We start from the raw sequence: 20,007 nt of genomic DNA, 5'->3' as shown, positions 1-20,007 counted from the left end.
AAACATCCCAGAACCACACGGGGGGACCTAGTGAATGACCTGCAGAGAGCTGGGACCAAAGTAACAAAGGCTACCATCAGTAACACACTACACCGCCAGGGACTCAAATCCTGCAGTGCCAGACATGTCCAGGCCCGTCTGAAGTTTGCTAGAGAGCATTTGGATGATCCAGAAGAGGATTGGGAGAATGTCATATGGTCAGAGGAAACCAAAATAGAACTTTTTGGTAAAAACTCAACTTGTCGTGTTTGGAGGAGAAAGAAAGCTGAGTTGCATCCAAAGAACATCATACCTACTGTGAAGCATGGGGGTGGAGACATCATGCTTTGGGACTGTTTTTCTGCAAAGGGACCAGGACGACTGATCCGTGTAAAGGAAAGAATGAATGGGGCCATGTATCGTGAGATTTTGAGTGAAAACCTCCTTCCATCAGCAAGGCATTGAAGATGAAATGTGGCTGAGTCTTTCAGCATGACAATGATCCCAAACACACCGAAAATAACAGGCCTCTCTAATCTTTTTAAGTGGGAGAACTTGCACATTTGGTGGCTGACTAAATACTTTTTTGCCCCACCGTATATACATACATATACATACATATATATACACATATATATATTTATACATACACATTTTTTGTGCGTAGTTTCAGCTGGAATTTCATTCTTTCCAAATGGATGAGATAAAAGCATGATTGTGATTTAATCAAGTGTGAAACAAGAAGCAGACCTTAGATGGTGAGGACTCAGCAGGGGCGGAGTCAGGCCGTCTGCGAGGCGGGATAGGGGGCGGAGCCAGAACGTCTTCTGAAGCTCTACTTAAACTGATCATGGAGGAAACTGAAGATGATCCTGCAGAGAGAGAATACACAACTGTACTACAGTATGATGTACCACAGTACTACACAATACTGCAGTATGATTTTCCACAGTACTACACAGTACTACACAGTATTACAGTATGACATACCACAGTACTACAGTATGATGTACCACAGTACTACACAGTACTACAGTATGACGTACCACAGTACTACACAGTACTACAGTATGACGTACCACAGTACTACCGTATAATGTACCACAGTATTACAGAATAACGTACCACGGTGCTACAAAGCACTACAGTATGAGGTATGACGTACCAGTGCCATAGTATTCTACATTTAAGAACCATCCCATCCCGCCCATTTTACCCATGATCAAACCTGTACCATGCACCCCTAAACCTGTACCCTATCATGCATTATCATGTACCCTATTACCCTTATCCTGTACCATGTACCCGAAGACCTTTACCCTATTACCCTAAACCTGTACCTTATTACCCCTAAATCTGTACCCTATTATCCTAAACCTGTACCCGTAAACCTGTACCATATCACCCCTAATTCTGTACCCTGTACCCCATACCTGTACCTTATGACCCTAAAGCTGTGCCCCAAATCCTTTACCATGTACCCCAAAACCTGTACGCTATTACCCTAAAGCTGTACCCCTAATCCTGTACCCTATTAACTCCAAACCTGTACCCTATCAACTGCTACCAGGGCTTCAAACTTGTCCGTTTGAAAAGAGATCAATTTGGTCCGACAAGTTATTCAGGGCAAGTGGAAAACAGGGCACGCCCTCTTCACCTTTGGTGTTATTGGTCGTCTTTAGAACTTAGAAGTGTCCTGATGAGTAACTACAGCTAAGAGACAGACAGACAAACAGATGTCTAGACAGACTGACAGGTTGGTTATACTAATGTGGCCCGCGAGGCAGAGAGACTGTAGCAAAAACACTATCGCAGGCTGTGTAGAGAGGGGCGGAGACAGACAGACAGACAGGTTCTGAGTGGATCATTCCAGACGTCTGCGCTGCTTGAAATAAAAATAATGAGGACTCGATAAGGAGGACCAGAGATAGTGAGGACTCAATAACAAGGACCAGATAATGAGGACCTGAGATCATGAGGACTAGATAATGAGGACCTATCTGGTACTCATTATCTGTGGTCCTTATCATCCATATAACGAGGACCAGAGATAATGAGGACCAGAGAATGCGGACCAGATAATGCAGACCAGAGATAATGAGGACCACATAATGCAGACCACAGATAATGGGGACCAGATATAATGAGGACCACAGATGATGGGAATCAGGTAATGCGGACCACAGATAATGAGGACCAGATAATGCGGTCCACAGATGAGGACCACAGATAATGGGGACCAGATAATGCGGCCCACAGCCAAATGGGACCAGATAATGCAGCCCACAGATTATGAGGCCCACAGCCAAATGGGACCAGATAATGCGGACCTGAGATAATGAGGACCAGATAATGAGGACCAGAGATAATGAGGACCACATAATGAAGACCAGAGATAATGGGGACCAGATAATGAGGACCAGATATAATGAGGCCCACAGATAATGGGAACCAGATAATGCGGCCCACAGATAATGAGACCCACAGCCAAATGGGACCAGATAATGCGGACCTGAGATAATGACCAGATAATGAGGTGAGCGGGTCTTACTAGAGTGGAAGGGGCTGCTGGGAAGTTGTGGGGAGTCAAACACGCTGCCGATGTCAGTGGAGCTGGACGCCGCCGAGGCCGGGGGCGGAGTCAGGGGGGTCCGAGGGGAATTTGGGGCCGAAGCCCCGCCCCCGTCCGACTCGCTGTCGGGGATCCTGCTGTAGCTGATCTTCCGAGGCTCGTTCTGCAGGGGGGTGGGGTGTCGCATGGTCCCGGGCCGCACCGAGGAGGGCCGGACCCCTGGGGACTTCAGGGGGAAGCTGTACCTCTTGGCCTGAAGATCAATAGATCAATAACCTGAGTCAAGGTGTTTAGATGGCGACGATTCTGTAATCTAGGATTTTAAAGAGGAATCATCAAAATAAAACCTAGAAATTAAAGTTACATTTTGCTTTGAGTTGTGTTTATTAATTTACAATGGAACCGAGTCAGATATCTATCCATCTTTCCTCTGATCTGTGTGGTTGAGCTGAAGCGGTGCATGCTGGGTAAACTCACAAAGCGGGGCAGCGAGCGGACGTTGCGAGGTTCGATCTCCAGGGATTTGTTGAAGAGATAATCAGCAAACTCCTTCTCCGCCTTCTCCTCCATCGGGTTCAAGTTCTCAAAGAACTTCTGGAGAGAAAGAGAAGGAACCTTTAAACACAGAAGGATGGGGGATGGGATCAGGGGGGGATGATGGGGGGATAGAGGGGACTGATGATAATAATAATGATGATGATGATGATGATGATGGAGGGGTGTCCCACCCTGACGTCAGGCTCCACCCGCAGGCAGTAGGGCTGGTTCTGGTACTGCTGGATCTCCCCGGTGATTTCTGCCACCTTCCTCCTCTTGCTGAAGTTGATCAGGTCTTTCCCGTGACGCTTCAGGAAGTCAGGGTTCCCTTCTTCAGTCTTTAGGATGTTGGTCAGGTAGATCCCTGTTTACACAACAACAACAGTCAACAATTTCACAGGAGCATGCTGTGACTGCTCATGGGAGCATGCTGTGATCTCGCGAGAAGATGAAAGTGAGGACAGACTGAACATGGCGGCGCCCTGCTGCATGGACTAAAACACTGGCAATCTGCTCCAACTAAAATAACAAAGTGAATAGCAATATATATATATATATATATATATATATATATATATATATATATATATATATAACACTGTACAAAACCAAAGTGGAGGACCTCGAGGATTATATAGATTTTTATTATAACAAGTACTTGATGGAAGAGGATCGGGACCATTTCAATCTGGCTAAAAGGAAGAAGGCAGGATGTCTTGGATGATACAAACAAGAAGCTGGACATGCTTGGTCCGCTCCCCCGAGACATTTCTGAGATCAAAGCCAGCCTTGATTTCCTGGTCCACACGGTCGGTGAGATGCAAAAACACAATGCGGATCTAAAAACCTCAATGAGCGTCTCCCAACTGAGATGGAGGTTTTAAAAAAAGAAAAGAAAACAATAAAAGACTATCCTGGATATACAATCCAGAAGTATGTGGGACAACCTCATCTTTTCTGGGATCCCAGAGAACAACACTGAGTCCCCAGAAAACACGGTGAAAGACTTCCTCCACACCGCCCTGAAACTCCCCATCGACACTGTGAAGCAGATCACCTTCCACTGGGTTCACTGACTGGGACACGTGTGGGGAACTGTCCCCGCTTCATCATTGCCAAGTTTGAACACTTCAAGCAAAATCAGCTGGTTAAAGGAAAGGAGGGGAGCTGAAAGGAGCAAGGCTGGGTATGAGCGATCAATTCCCTCAGCGATCAACGACTGACGGAAGGTGCTGTACCCCATCCTGAAGAAGCACCGGCAGAAGGGTAAACAAGTATCGCTGGTTGTTGATGAACTATATATAGACGGTCTGTTATTTGGAGACTCCTCCACCACACCCTGGTTATTCTGATAATTATGTATATATTCTGGTAATTATATACTGCAAGATGTAGAAAATAGCATGCTATTTATGTCAGGATTTTAAATATCGCTCACTCTCCTCATCTCACCTTCCTAATCCCTACTTCTCCCATCACTCTATATGTATGTGTAACTCTGCAATGTTCTATGTTTATCTTTGTGTATTTGTCATTTGTTTGTATGTATCCCTACATACTTTCTGCAATACTAGGACAGTCAAAAGGAATGTAATGGAGAAAAAGCTCAGACTTATCTATGGGAAAGCATGGACACGGTAGTATAGCTATTGCCTTGGATGCACAGTGCTGCTGCATGGGAAAACAACAAATCCACATCCATCACCCCCTTACTAACCTCAATGTCACCCATTAAATGTGTTAGTTGGAATGTGAGAGGCTTGGGCTCACCAGCTCAACGTAGTAAATTCCTACGATGAACCGCAGCTTCTCTCTACTGCAAGAAACTCACCTCACTGCATCGGAGTACCTCAAACTCAAAGCTAAATGGGTTAATCAGATGTTTTCTGCATTATACAACTAAAATGAAAGAGCTTTCTATATTCATCATTAAAAGTATCCCATATCAGAATAAAACCACAATATCAGACACAGAAGGGCGCTACATAATGATTAACAGAATTTTAGGAAACATTAAATTAACCATCGCTAATATTTATGGCCCCAATGAGGACGACCCAAATTTCTTTCACAATATATTTTAAAAACTCTTAGAATTCTCTGACTCTAGGAGAAGAATACTAGGAGGAGACTTAAACACAGTACTGGATCCAAGTTTAGACTGTTCACAAATCAGAAATAATCGGACACTAAAAGACAATAATGAGTGATCTTGCTCTTGGCGATTGTTGGTGATCAAATAACCCACATCCTAGAGAATAAACATTTTATTCACCACCCCACCAAGTTTCTACAGAATTACCTTTTCTTGACAAGTAACTCTGTAATGTCCAAAATCACTAATCCTGAAATCCACCCTATTGTAATCTCCGATCACAGGCCGATTAGCTTCAGCCTCATAAATGAAACCAACCAGAACCCTCCTGACAGGTGGCGATTTAATGCCTCACTTCTGACAGATAAATCATTTAACCCTTTATTTTCCAGAGAATGGACTTCCTTCATTGAACTGAATGACTCTCCAGAAATATCACCATCCTTACTCTGGGGAATGGCAAAGGCAGTTCTGAGTGGTAGTATTATTTAAATCTCCACTCACAAGAAAAAGAAGGGACAAGAATGCCAAAATAAACTCGAACAACGATTAAAAGACTTGTACTCCCAGCAAGCCCACTCACCCACTGAGCAAATCCGAAATTAGATCCGGACAATTACATATCAACTTAATATCATCCATCAAAACACACAATTCCTCATGCAACGAACAAGAGCAAATGATTTTGAATTCAATGACAAATCAGGTACATTTCTTGCCAATCAATTGAAATGATATCAACCTGACCTAAACTTTCCCCAGAGCAGGCTACCACATTAGATCAACCACTTACCGGTACTCTAGAAAAACCCAGGAAAGCTCTCTTCTCTATGCCCAACAATAAATCACCTGGATCACATGGCTACCCAGTGGAGTTCTATAAACACTGGCCATTTATATCCCCATAATTAATCAGAATGGTTACAGAGATTAAGTCAACCTCCAGCATGCCTCCGGACATGAATATCGCTCTTATTTCTGTTTTGCTCAAACCCAATAAGGACCCAACCCTCACCTCCAGTTACAAACTCATAAGCCTAATTAATTGCAATTTAAAGATTACTAGTAAACCACTAACCAAAAGAATTGACAAAGTATTTCCATTCATAATTCACCCTGCCCAAACAGGCTTTGTCAAGGGCAGACACTCATCCAGCAATATGCGCTGTTTAATCAGTCTGATCAGCATATCTCAAAGGAACAACTTAAATACTGTTATTGCCTCTTTGATGCTGGAAAAGCAGTTGAAAGAGTTAATTGGACAAATCTTTTTTCAACCCTCAGAAAATTTGGCTTTGGAGAGTCACTCAATCAATGGATCAGAATCCTCTACAACTCCCCATCTGCTTCTGTCATCACCAATGGTTAGACTTCACAGCGTTTTACTCTACAACACGGCACAAGACAAGGATGTCCGCTCTCCCCTTTACTATTAGCCATCTTTATTGAACCCCTCGTGCAGCCATTCGCCAGAACAGTAACATCGTTAGCATACAAATAGGAAACTGTTCACAAAATCAGTCTGTATGCAGACGATATTTTGTTGTACTTACGGAACACAATATCATCCCTACCAGAAGAGTTCAATATTATATCTAAATTCTCAGCTTTCTCAGTCAATTTAATAAATTTGTGTCAAACCACGGTCTTACCACTCAGTGGGGAGGACTGGAATGCTGAAACCCAGAGACTTCCCTTAACCATCACAAGGGGCAACATTAGATACCTTGGTATTGATATCGCCACCGATCTGTCATATTTGTTGACCCTTAACTTGACTCTATTGCTCAAATCCATTGACGAAGACCTCATTTGATAGAACAACCTACCCATCCCACTAATTGGTAGGATAGCAGCAGTGAAAATGAATATACTACCAAATATAAACAATATTTTCAATTACCCCAGTGCAACCAACTGGTTTAATACTCGAGACTCAATAATCAATACATTTTATTGGAAATACAAGAGACCGAGAATTAAACTAGCAACACGACAGAAAAACAAAGACTGTGGTGGCCTAGCATCCCCAAACTTCAGATACTACTAGCTAGCGATTCATCTTCAATTTATAAAAAAAAAAGGTTACAACCAGAGCAACGACTGGACTGTGACAACGCCTGGGGCGCTGTTGGGACTGCGCTCCGGAGGGTATCGTCTACTTAGGGGTATTACAGCTGCCATTGTGCCCGTCACGCTACTGCCCTTACATGCTTCTCGACCGTCCTGAAATTTTAATCTCACTCATATAAGATTGGAAATATACACTCGCACAACAATCCTACACCAAACAACACTTCACCAGACCAGGGTCTGCATGGCAGGAGGGGTGCGAATAATTAGGGTTCGAACAGCTTGAAGGACTCGCACCCCCACACCCCACAGTTTTAACTGCAATTGCCAACAGCACACATCTAACACTTGGGTTTTCCAGGTCACTGGTGGGTCAGTGTGGGGGCATGGTTGGCCAGGGGGCGGCCAGGTGGGCCCCCTGCCGGCTGGGCTGGAGTCCTGGCGGCTTGTGGAGAGCGCCACAGGATGCCTAACATCCGGGTGCCCTACGCTGAACACACTCTGCGTGGATGGGCGCTCGGGGCTCGCAGCCAGGTGGGGCATCTGGCCGGCTCCGGTGGGGCGGGCCTTGCCCTTGTGCGGGCTGTGGGTTGGCTCGCCTGCGGGGCGGGTGATTTTGCCGTGGAATGTAAGTGAAATGTAAAAGTACTTCTACTGGATCCAAAGATCAGTGAAGCAGGCTTCTGCTGTGGGTCATACCAAAGAAGGGCACGCAGGGGGGGTTGATGGAGCGCAGCCTGGCCAGGTACTTTCTGTAGTGGTCCTCACTCAGTTCGTGAGCTTCCTCCAGGACCTTCCTCTGGCGGCTCGGGATTTGCTGTGGACACAGAGCAACATGTTGATCAACCTAAAGCTGGTATCACTGAGTTTTGTGGTGGGTCAGACATACCAGGTGTCCCCTGATCGGATGGTCATACCTCAAAGGTGTGATCCAGGCGGTAAACTGGGGAGGAGTTCATGGCGCTGACGATCTCCAGGACTCCATTAAAGTTGTTGAGCTCCTGAAAAACCTGCAGGATCTCGATGATCCGACCAACCACTGCCGCACGTTCTTCCAGGTTCTCCGTTTCAACAATACACCTGGGGGCAGAGCCTACAGTCAGACCTTCATCGCTGATCTTCATCACTACAGTCTGAAGACCTTCACACTACAGTCCGACCTTCATCACTACAGTCGAAAGAAATTCATCACTACCGTATGATCTTCATCACTACAGTCTAAAGACCATCATCACTAAAGTCTGAAGACATTCATCACTACAATCTGAAGACCTTCACCACTTGAGTCTGAAGACCTTCATCCCTAAAGTCTGAAGACATTCATCACTACAATCTGAGGACCTTCACCACTTGAGTCTGAAACCCTTCATCACTACAGTCTCACCTTCATCACTAGTCTGACCTTCATCATTACAGTCTGAAGACCTTCATCACTACAATCTGAAGAACTTCACAACTTGAGTGTGAATACATTCAGTGCTACAGTCTGACCTTCATCGCTACAGTCTGACCTTCATCATTACAGTCTGACCTTCATCATTACAGTCTGAAGACCTTCATCACTACAATCTGAAGACCTTCACCACTTGAGTGTGAATGCCTTCAGTGCTACAGTCTGATCTCCATCACTACAGTCTGAAGACCTTCATTACTAGAATCTAAAGACCTTCATCACTACAGTCTGATCTTCATCACTACAGTCTAAAGACCTTCATCACTAACGTCTAAAGACCTTCGTCACAACAGTCTGACCTTCGTCACTACAGTCTGAACTTCGTCACTACAGTCTGACAACATTCATCACTACAATCTGAAGACCTTCACCACTTAAGTGTGAATACCTTCATTGCTACAGTTTGATCTCCATCACTACATTCTGATCTTCATCACTAGTCTGATCTTCATCACGACAGTCTGAAGACCTTCATCATAACAGTCTGAAGACCATCACTACAGAGTAATCTTCATCACTAAAGTCTGATCTTCATCACTACAGTCTGACCTTCATCACTACAATCTGAAGACCTTCACCACTTGAGTGTGAATACCTTCAGTGCTACAGTCCACAGCGGTGCAGCAGCAGAGGCGGAGTAAATTAAATACATCTAGAGTTTTTAGGATCACTGGGATCAGAGCTACAGGCAGTAATTTGCCTTTTACTTCCAGCTTTCCCTTATCCTCTGGAAAAATAGCATCCGTTTTTCTGCACTTATTTTTGTGAGTAAAAAGTAGTGTAATAAGTAACTCAATGTTTATTATTCCAAAGTCTAGTTTTTGTAAAGCTCTTAACTGTTTTGGCATGTTGTTTAAATATTCTTACATCTTTGTCATTTATAATTTTTAATAGTCAAATAAAAGTTACTTAATGACAAACAATACTCGAAAGTCGAACAACGGTGTAGCCGTCAATGCTGAAAAAAATGCATATGTTTAAATTGAAAATCGAATCGTGTCATGACTTTGCAGTCAAAAGACATTTGCAGAATGGTGACACCCCTAATAAAGCATACAAATTCCAATGGGATTAGAGAGGAATATCTGCAGCCCTATTCATCAATAGAGCACCAAGACCTTCATCACTACCAGGGCTTGACATTAAGCCTTTCAAGCCACTTGCTTGAGATAATTTACCTGCCGGATAGCCAAATTTACTTGTCCGAAATAGAAACTAAAGAGAGAAAATAAATAAAACTAACAGGGATTTGGACAATTGTTATAATTTATTAACATACAATTAACAGGTAACAATTACAATAAATAAGGTATACAGTATATACACAGTATAGTATATATACACAGGTTGGGCAATCGTTTCTATTTTCATATGGTCCAATTGTGGCTACTCAAGGTGACCGAGAGGCGATCCGATCACCAGGGGGCAGCGGGATTAGAAGGGGGCGGGGAGAGTAACGTCATTATAGGCCAGTCAAATGCCAGCATGGACAATGTGGAAAACAATTTTTATTTATTTTTATCAAATAATTTATTCTCTGTTTATTTTTTTTTTTTTATCATTTATTATTGACGTTAGAATTAATCATCTTGAGCATGGCTCAGTGTCTGATGGTGCTTTGAATTAATCAAACCATTAAGCTTTCTGCAAGCAATACAGTTAAAGTTACATAAATATACATTTATAAAAGAGACATTAAAAAATAAATTTCATAACAATGTCTCCTCTATTCAAACTGCCTTTTAAAAGTCTGTGTGTCTGTGCTTGGTGCGCAGGGGGTGGACTTAGTGATTTGGAGGCCTCGGGCAATACCTATTTGAGGCACCTTCTCCACCTCGCTCAGTTTGAACTGTTTCGTTTGAACATTGGGCGGGACACATTAAACGGGGCGTCCGGGGGTCTCTTCATTTCCTGTATTCTGGTGAATTTTTATGCACCAATTTCTGCCTTTTCTGCATCAATTCATGGTGGAAATATCTTTATTTATGTAAAGGAAAACAAAACTTTTTATTGGGATGTTAATGGAACAGAGGATGTTAATTGAGTCCAGTCACGTTAAAACGTCATAAATAATGTTATTTTTTTGAAGTGGAATACATATAAACAAAATATTTCAAACTATTTCATAGACAAAATTAATTATTAGGAGGGTAAAAGCTGTTTCTTCTCAGGGAGCAGGATCATCCGGATCACTGAAAACAGAAACTTTTCAACACACTGCAAGCGTCTCTTCTCCTGTGTCCGCTCCGCACATTCTTCTCTAATAAGACTTTTTTCCTTATTCTACTCATCATATCACAGCATCATGCTTAATGTCTGTTGAACACCTTTGCATCTTTAATGCCACAATCCAAATCATATCCATAACGTTAACTACTCTTCTGGAGCCAGTATCGGTGCATACTGGCACTTCTCACAAATAGATCATACTTTATTGAATCAGATCATGTTTCTTTAAATTATTAGAATGAACACGATGCAAGCTGCGACTCGCCCACACTCCTTCACCACTGCAGTTTGACCTTCATCACTGCAGTCTGAGCTTCACCACTGCAGTCTGACCTTCATCGCTACAGTCGGAAGACCTCCACTGCTACGGTCGGAAGACCTTCATCGCTACGGTCGGAAGATCTTCATCGCTACACTAGGAAGACCTTCATCGCTACAGTCGGAAGACCTTCATCGCTACAGTCGGAAGACCTTCATCGCTACAGTCGGAGGAACTTCATCGCTACAGTCTGGAGACCTCCATCGCTACAGTCTGGAGACCTCCATCACTCCAGTCTGAGGATCTTCATCACTCCAGTCGGAAGACCTTCATCACTCCAGTCGGAAGACCTTCATCACTACAGTCAGAAGACCTTCATCACTACAGTCAGAAGACCTTCATCACTACAGTCTGAAGACCTTCATCATCAAAGTCCAATCCACAGCATTATCACAGCTATAGAACACAGCCTGACCGTTTGGTTCTGAACACGGCTAGGATCTGTAGTTCTGTTTGAAGGTTTGGTTCTGGAGGTTCTTACTTCTCGAACCACAGTGTCAGGTTGGTGGTGTGACGGATCATCCTCAGGAGGTTCGTGGAGTTCAGCTCCTTGTCCTCTTTGGTCCAGACGCTGCCGACCAGTTCTGAGGGCTGCACCGCCCTGTGGAGGGGTCAGGGGTCAGGGGTCAGAGCTACAGCCTGGCATCATACTCTGTGTGTGTGCGTGCATACATGCATGTACCGGTAGAAGTCAGACTCCAGGAGTGTGAGCTGCCGGGCGATCTCCATGGGGTGCAGGGTCATAAGGTCAAAGAGGTCGGTCTGGCCCGGCTTGACAATGTGCCACTCCACTGGAGGGGGAGGGCTCTGGAAGGTGATGCTGTGGCTCGGCCCGTTGGCCTGCACCTGCTTCTTCCTGAGGATGATCTTGGTGATGGACTCCACCCACTTCCTCATGGCTTTACCTGCATGGAGGAATGCACTCAACTGGAGCCTTCTATTTAAATACTACCACCAACATATATCTAAATCCCCATCGCTAACCATGACCTCAAACCTGACACTGACCCAGACCCTGACCCTGCCGAAAGCCCATCAGCGTGTTTGAGCGATTTAAAGTGACATCAAAAATGTTTTCACCTCGGACCAAAGCGATGAACTCCTCGAGTTTCTTCAGAAGGCGGGAATCTCTCTCGAAGTCGTAGAAGTGGTGCTCCACCCAGTGGCGACACACATTCAGCACTCTGCAACACAGGAAACACCATCAGGTCACTTCGTGTCAGGTCCAACTCAACCACTAACCAATCAGAGAAGAAATTCACTTATATTTCTATTCAGTCAGTTTATTCCATCAAGACAGTGGTAACATGCTGCATGTTGTGCTCAGTTTCTCCAGCAGGGTGAAGAAGGTACCTGAGCTGGACTGGTTGGACAAACTCCTTCCGGAAGCGTTTGAGTTCAGCACTCAGCGGCTGCTCTGTGCTGTCCGTCTGTTCTGAGTCCGAAGGTCTGGGTTCTGGAATGTCAAACCTGGAGCACCATCCAGGAGGAGATCAAGACGGTTGAGCAGAACATCAAGATGAAAAGTCGTTTCGATCCAGAACATACAGACATATTTCAGACTGGGTACCTCTCCATGAGGAGGTCCAGCAGCTCCTGGGGTCTGCAGAAGGACCTGTAGGTTGTCAGGAAGGTCCTCACAAAGTTTGGATCTGAAAGGGAGACACGAAGCCACAGCTTCAGTGGCTCAACTCGGCCTTGCAGGCACATCGTGTTATTTCTACACACTAGAGGGAGCTCTAGCCTATCATAACCTGACAAAACAAACAACAATACCAAGTCAGAGTCCATCTGGAGTACTTTGCTCCTCCAAGTCTCCATCTTACACTACTACACAGTGCACAGTGCACCACCCAGTCCACAGTGCACCACCCAGTACACAGTGCACCACCCAGTACACAGTGCTCCATCCAGTACACAGTGCACCACCCAGTACACAGTGCACCACCCAGTACACAGTGTACTGTTGTGTTTTAGGTCAGTTCTGTGGTGAAAGTAATTCAAATTGTATAGTTTGAAGAAAGTCTCTCACTTGTATCTCTAAAGTACTAATATGTATTGTTTGGTACTCAGTGTTTAGAGACTTAGCTCTGATATTACCCAGAATCCCCAGCAGTATAGCTGATCTTTCAGAGGTTTATTTTCTAAAATAACAGGTTTTGCAACATGAAGCTTAACGGTGAAACTGGACCTGAAATCTGCTGCTGCAATTTCTAGAAAAAAACTTAACTTCACCTGCACAATCAGTACAACCATTAAAACCAGTACCATTACCAAAAGTACAACCATTAAAAACAGTGCCATTACCAAAAGTACAACCATTAAAACCACTACCATTACCACGAGTACAACCTCTAAAACCAGTACCAACGCTACACTAGCAAAGGTACAACCAGTACCAAGGATCTTAGACATTAAGCCAAGGTCTCGATCCTCCATAATGAATAGAAGCTGCCCAGTACAACCAGTCTGTACTGGTTGACACTGGGAACTGCCCAGTACAACAACTCTGTACTGGGGGGACACTGGGAGCTGCCCAGTATAACCAGCCTGTACCGGTGGTCACTGGGAACTGCCCAGTACAACAACTCTGTACTGTGGGATACTGGGAGCTGCCCAGCACCACCAGTCAGTACTGGTGGACACTGGGAGCTGCCCAGTACAACCAGCCTATACTGGTGGACACTGGGAGCTTCCCAGTACAACCAGTGTGTACTTGAGGACACTTGGAGCTGCTCAGTACAACCAGTATGTACTGGTGGACACTGGGAGCTGCCCAGTACAACCAGTCTGTACTGGTGGACACTGGGTGCTGCCGAGTATAACCAGTAGACTGGTTGCACTGGGAGCTGCCCAGTACAGCCAGTCTGTACTCGTTCTTCTGCAAGCTGCCCAGTGAAGGGTTGAGGTTGAGAAGGTTCAGGTGGACGTTGTGCGCCCCCTACCTGCGTACATGTGGAAGGTCAGCCTCTCGATGAGCTTCAGCACCGTGCCCGCCTTGACGATTGGGATCCCAGACTTGGAGTGGACGTTCTCCTCGAACACCACATTTTCCGGGGAGTCGGGCTCTGCGAAGCGGTACTCCTCTGGACCAGGAAGCCTCATCTGCTGCTCCTTGTCCTCCTGCAGCATGGCCGAGTCCAGCATGCGCTCCAGCGTGCTGCGGTACTGGAGCGAGATCAGCGCGGCCATCCAGCCATTCTTCTCCTCGGCCGACTTGGCGGCAAACACCACGCTGTTCCCGTCCTTCAGGATGATCTCGAAGGCATGGCGATACTCGCCCTCCTTGTCGTCTTTGTCGTTGATCTGGACTTTCCGCATGAAGAACTTCTCCTTCAGCCGGTACTCGGCAGTGGAGCCAGAGCCCGGCAGCCGCTGGCTGTGATTGGACTTGCAGCAGATCATCAGGCCGTCGAACAGGAAGATGTGGCGCTCGTGCTTGGCGCCCACCCGGGTCAGCGTCCCCTCCATGATGAACTGGTTGCAGCACTGGCCGATGTCCCGGCCCTCCCAGCCGTCGATGTTCTTCTGGATCTCGTTCATCTTCTTGATGGTCAGATGTTTGCCCTTCATCTGCTGGCTGTAGAACCGACAGGCAGACTCGCTGGGGGGGCAGAGAGAGGGAGAGAGAGAGATGGAAGGATTGAGATGATGGATGACAAGGTCTGACGTACTGGAGGTGTTTAGGTAAACTCTTGGAGCTTGAGGAACATTAGGTTAATAATCTGATTTTATCTTTATTAGGAAGAGTCCCATGATGATGTCACGGCAGTAAAACTGGACAGACATCTGGAGGAGGGATCTAGATGAAAACGGATCTTTGATTTCTTTCACTTCTTCAGTAAAGAAAGCATGAGATGAAAAGAGAGAAGGAGTGAAAGAGAGAAACTAGGATTTGCCGAGTGAATCACGTCACTGCAGGGAGCTTACTGTGCTTCGTGCTGTCAGCGCCCCCTAGAGGAACAGCAAGAGGAGCCCGGAGTCTGTCTTCACAGCAGCACCTCCCAGAAGAGGAGGAAGGGGAGGAGCTTGTCTCAGAATGTGCTCTGCAGAACAACACTGTATTGTACAAGAATCTACAGATAGTCTCAGCAAGAGAACCTCAAGGCCTAGAGGGTTTCACGCCTCCTGCAGGTTGCCCTGCAGCAGCACACCTAAATCCGTAAGCCATCCCCACCAAGCCCTAACTCCCTAACCCACCCCCACCTAGCCCTAACTCCCTAAGCCACCTCACCCCTCCAACCCAACCCGGCCCCCACTTGGCCATAATGCAACCAACCGTCCTAACCTCCCTAGCAACCTGAGTCTAACCCCCTTCCCACCTGGCCCTAACCCACTCCACTTTAACACTAGCCAACCTCAATCTAACCCATCTAACAACCCTCGCTCCTGTAAACCCCCGACCCTAGTCCTCCTAACCCACCTCAACCTAGCCCTAGCCCCTGTAACCCCCCTGACCCTACCCCCCCTCCTCAGACTGAAGCTAATTCCTGCTAATTCGGTTTAGCTGCAGTACCGGGCTTAGCGGGACATTCCTGTAGCTCTAATCCAAACAGAGTTCTTCTCACTTCTTCTAGGTTCTAACATGGGGACCTACCGTGAGAGCTGCCATCTTTACCCAGGGAGCCTCCTCATCCTCCTCACAACCTCTTCATCGCCACACACAACCAATCACTCTGATTAGAATGTGGACAACAAGCTGGCCTCTCTCTCTCGCTTTCTCTCTCTCTGTCTGACCCTTTCTTCCAAACAGAGAACAATAACAGCCCCTCCCACTTCTTCCTGATGTCACCTCCTGCCCGCCCCCCCCAAAGCCTTATTTTAGAGCACAGGAAAACAGTCTCTAAGGATGGGAGGGGTCAATGTGTGTGTGTGTGTGTGTGTGTGTGTGTGTGTGTGTGTGTGTTGAGTTTCCAGACTACCAAACAAAAAGCAAAATTACTTTTTAGCAAAGTTATTCAAACTAAATTAAAACAACAAAGGAAACAAACAGAATGAGTTGTTTTATGACTTATGAAAAGTCTTCTGCGCTGCACTGTGTCCATTCACTAGACAGCTTCACTGGAACCTTTTAGAAGCTGGAGGAAAACCCCTGGAGAAGGTCTGATCTCTCATTCCATCAGTTTGAAAGGAGAAAAGTTCTCCTCCCGCTGAGATGGCGAGAAGAAGGAAAAGCTCAGACAGAAGAAGGCCAAACTTGGACCATCTCAAGGCTCCAGGTCCACCAGAGACCTCGATGTTCCTCCTCCATGATCAACGTTCTCCAGAGGTTTCAGAGCATCCTGGAGGAAGCCACAAGAAAGGAGGGGAAGATCTGAGAGAAGGATCCAACGAGGTAGAAGAACCTGACTGGAAAACTGACCCAGGCTTCAGAAGGTACAACAGCTCCACCCAGAGAAGGTAGAGAGGAGATGAGGTAGAGATAAGGTAGATGAGGTAGAGAGAAGGAGCAGAGCAGCAGTACCTGAGCCTCCTCTTGGCCAGGCTGCGGCAGCAGATGCGGTCCATGCTGCTCTGCAGGTTCAGCAGAGCCGTGATGGCCTGCTTCAGACACTCCTTGTCCTCCTCATCCTCACTGCGCTCCTCCAGGAGCTGAGGAGGAGGAACACCAGTTAGGGGCGCTTCTATTCTCAACATGTAGTTTAATCTGCTCATACACTAACAGGGCACAGCGCTCCCTGGTGAAGGCACATTAAAACATCTTGAATTGTTTTAACAATTCCTACAGCACTACAGCTTAGTCATCAGCATCAAAGATAATTTAATTAATTATATTGTGTGCAATCATGAATCATGGGACATGGAAGTGGAGGTATGTAGAAGAGGAGGTGGAGGTTTAGAAAGGAGGTGAAAGCAGATCTCACCTTGAGGATTTCGAAGTGATGAAGACAGTGGTAGACTGGGGTGAGGAGCAGGCGAGGAAGAACGTACTGAACAGCCTCCTTAAAACCTTCACAGATAGACTGAAGAGAGGGAGACAAGGGGAGAAAGAGACTCCTTCATCCAGTCAATTTAGTACGAGGAGAGTTTGAACTTTAGGTAGAAGGACCCTCCATGGTGGACCCTCCATGGTGGACCCTCCATGACGGACCCTGCAAGCTGGACCCTCCATGACAGACCCTCCATGACGGACCCTCCATGATGGTACCTGCAGGTAGAAGGAGGCTCCCGGCTTGGAGAGCTGGGACAGAAAGTGGTCTTGGAACCCGGGGCGCAGGATATCCTGAGCATACGTCTCATAGGGGTCAAAGGCCAACTCCTAGAAGAAGACGACGACTGGTCAGGAACCACAACATGACCTGAACAACTGGTTTAAACTGTTTCCAACTGGTTCCACACCTCAGCCAGGTCCTCGAAGCAGCTCCCCACCAGGGGGTGAGGACAGCAGTCGTCCGTCATCTCCACGGAGTCTTCCAGAAGACCAAGGAGCTTCACCGTCACCTCCTGGACATCCAGGATCCTGCTGAAGATGCTGTCCACATCCTGGCAGACAGACAGGGGGCCAGACAGACAGGTAGTCAGTTGGATAGGTAGACAGACAGACATGTAGTTAGACAGGCGATCAGACAGACCAAGGTGGTCAGATGGGCAGGTATTTAGACTGGGGGTCAGACAGACAGGTGGTCAGAAAAACAGATAGGCGGTCAGAAAGACAGGTAGTCAGACAGGTAGTCAGATGAGCAGTGAGACAGACAGGTAGTTAGACAGACAGAGGGACAGACAGGTAGTCAGATGCACAGGTAGACCGAGAGACAGGCATTCAGACAGACAGGTGGTCAGATAGACAGGTAGTTAGACCGCCCGTCAGACCGACAGGTGGTCAGAAAGACAGTTAGGCGGTCAGAAAGACAGGTAGTTAGATGGACAGGTAGTAAGAGCGGCGGTCAGACAGACAGGGTTAGGGTTAGGGTTAGCGTTAGGGTTAGACAGGTAATCGGATGGACAACAGTGTAACACGAAGTCTCTGTGATGTTAGTTACTGCAGCAAAATGACTCAGTTATACACACAGACGTAGTAATAATATATAGAGTATACACACACACATTTAGTAATACTTTATACCGTATACACACCTAGTAATACTGTACGTACACACATGTAGTAATACTATATACAGCAGGGGTCGGGAAGCTTTTTGGCTGGGAGAGCCATAAAAGCCAAATATTTCTAAATGTATTCCCTTGTGAGCCATATAATAAAATTAAATGCAACTTAATGCGTGCATTTTTTAAGTAAGGCATACATTTTTAACGTATAACACATCTGAGTACTTAAAAAAGCGCTATATATAATACATTTCTCTTTATTCTTCTTAATAATATTGTTGTTATACTGTAGCTAACTAATAATAAATGGAATACTTTTTACCATTAATGCCATTTCTGGTGCTAGTCTGGTTCATATGTAGTGAGGTTAAGCTTCATGCAGGCGTTGAGGCTTCCATCAGTTAAACGTGAGCGTAGTTTGGTCTTAATTTTTCTCAGATGCGAGAAAGACTGCTCACATGTGTATGTAGAGCCAAGCATGCTCAATATGGCCCAGCTAGCTCAGTCGGTAGAGCATGAGACTCCTAATCTCCTGGTCCCCGGGCGCGTCCACGTACGCTGCCCACTGCTCCTGGTTGTGCCCCCGGAGGAAGGACAAGCCAGGATGGGTCAAAAGCAGAGAATCCATTTCACCGGCCACCATCAAGCATGTGCGTGTGTGTGTGTGTGCAAGCATGTGTTATAGCGTGGTGTGTTGTGTGATGAATAAAGACTGTTTCTTCTTCTTCTTTCTATGTGACGGGAAGCTCGTTTTAAGAATCAGCTAGTCTTCAGGTTCAAGTTCAAGAGATTATTTGTCACATACATATTGAAGTTTTTTCCATTTCTGTCCACTTGTGTTCAGCTGATTGGTCCAACTTGAGGCTTGAGTTTTCTTAATGTTTGTCTGTCTTATAGAGGGGATCGGCATACGGGCTCGTAAGTAGCCCAGCAGTGGAACCCATTCCTTCTGCGCCCAAGAGCATCATTATTATCCACAATTATTATAATAATCCTCAGTGATATATATAATTGTGGCGTGTGTGCCGCATATTGAAATGAACAATAAAACTCTCGCCATGTCGGTGCACCACGGCCAGAAAGACTCCATCTCCCTCCCTAAACCCTTACCTGTGGGCAGAGACTCCCACAAGTGGCGCCTGAGCAGACCCAGGGGGCAGGGCGCCGAGTAAAAGGTGCCCCGGAGACTTTCTGTGGTCCGCAGCTGGTGATCGACTATGCCCCTTTGTCCGCCACATTTATATTTTGAATTTTATTTAAAAAAAATTGTAATTTCTCTTCCCTGTTTTACCTTAAAATGACACCGAATAATTATTTATTACTTATTAATTGTGATGAAAAATTTTAGCTGAAAATTGTCTGTGAGCCATATACCGTCATCGAAAGAGCCATAATTAGCTCGTGAGCCATAGGTTTCCAACCCCTGATATACAGTTTACGCACACGTCATAATACTTTATACACCAAACGCATGCATGTAGTAATACTATATACAGTACACAGACATATAGTAATACTGTATACAGTAAACACACGTAGTAATACTATATACTGTATACACACGTAGCAATACTGTATACAGTATACACACTGTATGTGGCAATAGTGGCACCGCCCCTAGCGGTCGCCTGCGCCTGCGCTCCGGTTACTTTCTTACTTTTTAGTATTTTTTTCCTTTTTTTATCATAATGTCCGCCAAAAAA

At 45.7% G+C, this 20,007-nt stretch overlaps 1 protein-coding gene across 2 annotated transcripts in view; it reads right to left on the bottom strand.

Annotated features, from left to right (window-relative positions):
* The window catches only part of sos1 (son of sevenless homolog 1), a 33,214-nt gene that overhangs the window by 3,544 nt on the left and 9,663 nt on the right, over positions 1-20,007 (bottom strand). For both annotated transcript variants that reach the window (XM_079998474.1, XM_079998475.1), the window contains exons 6-21: positions 17,597-17,740; positions 17,406-17,516; positions 17,122-17,220; positions 16,722-16,849; positions 14,203-14,861; positions 12,828-12,909; positions 12,611-12,727; positions 12,338-12,441; positions 11,940-12,162; positions 11,739-11,858; positions 8,174-8,336; positions 7,956-8,073; positions 3,280-3,452; positions 3,029-3,145; positions 2,531-2,804; positions 730-851 (exon numbers count right to left, since the gene is read on the bottom strand). In XM_079998474.1, coding sequence (XP_079854600.1) covers positions 730-851; positions 2,531-2,804; positions 3,029-3,145; positions 3,280-3,452; positions 7,956-8,073; positions 8,174-8,336; positions 11,739-11,858; positions 11,940-12,162; positions 12,338-12,441; positions 12,611-12,727; positions 12,828-12,909; positions 14,203-14,861; positions 16,722-16,849; positions 17,122-17,220; positions 17,406-17,516; positions 17,597-17,740 — 2,754 coding nt within the window. The remainder of the gene's footprint in view (positions 1-729; positions 852-2,530; positions 2,805-3,028; positions 3,146-3,279; positions 3,453-7,955; positions 8,074-8,173; positions 8,337-11,738; positions 11,859-11,939; positions 12,163-12,337; positions 12,442-12,610; positions 12,728-12,827; positions 12,910-14,202; positions 14,862-16,721; positions 16,850-17,121; positions 17,221-17,405; positions 17,517-17,596; positions 17,741-20,007) is intronic.

This window comes from Zeus faber, assembly GCF_960531495.2.
Source record: "Zeus faber genome assembly, chromosome: 4".
Lineage (NCBI taxonomy): Eukaryota > Metazoa > Chordata > Actinopteri > Zeiformes > Zeidae > Zeus > Zeus faber.
Note: the sequence above shows the minus strand (reverse complement) of the source record. Positions and strands in the feature narration are given on the sequence as shown.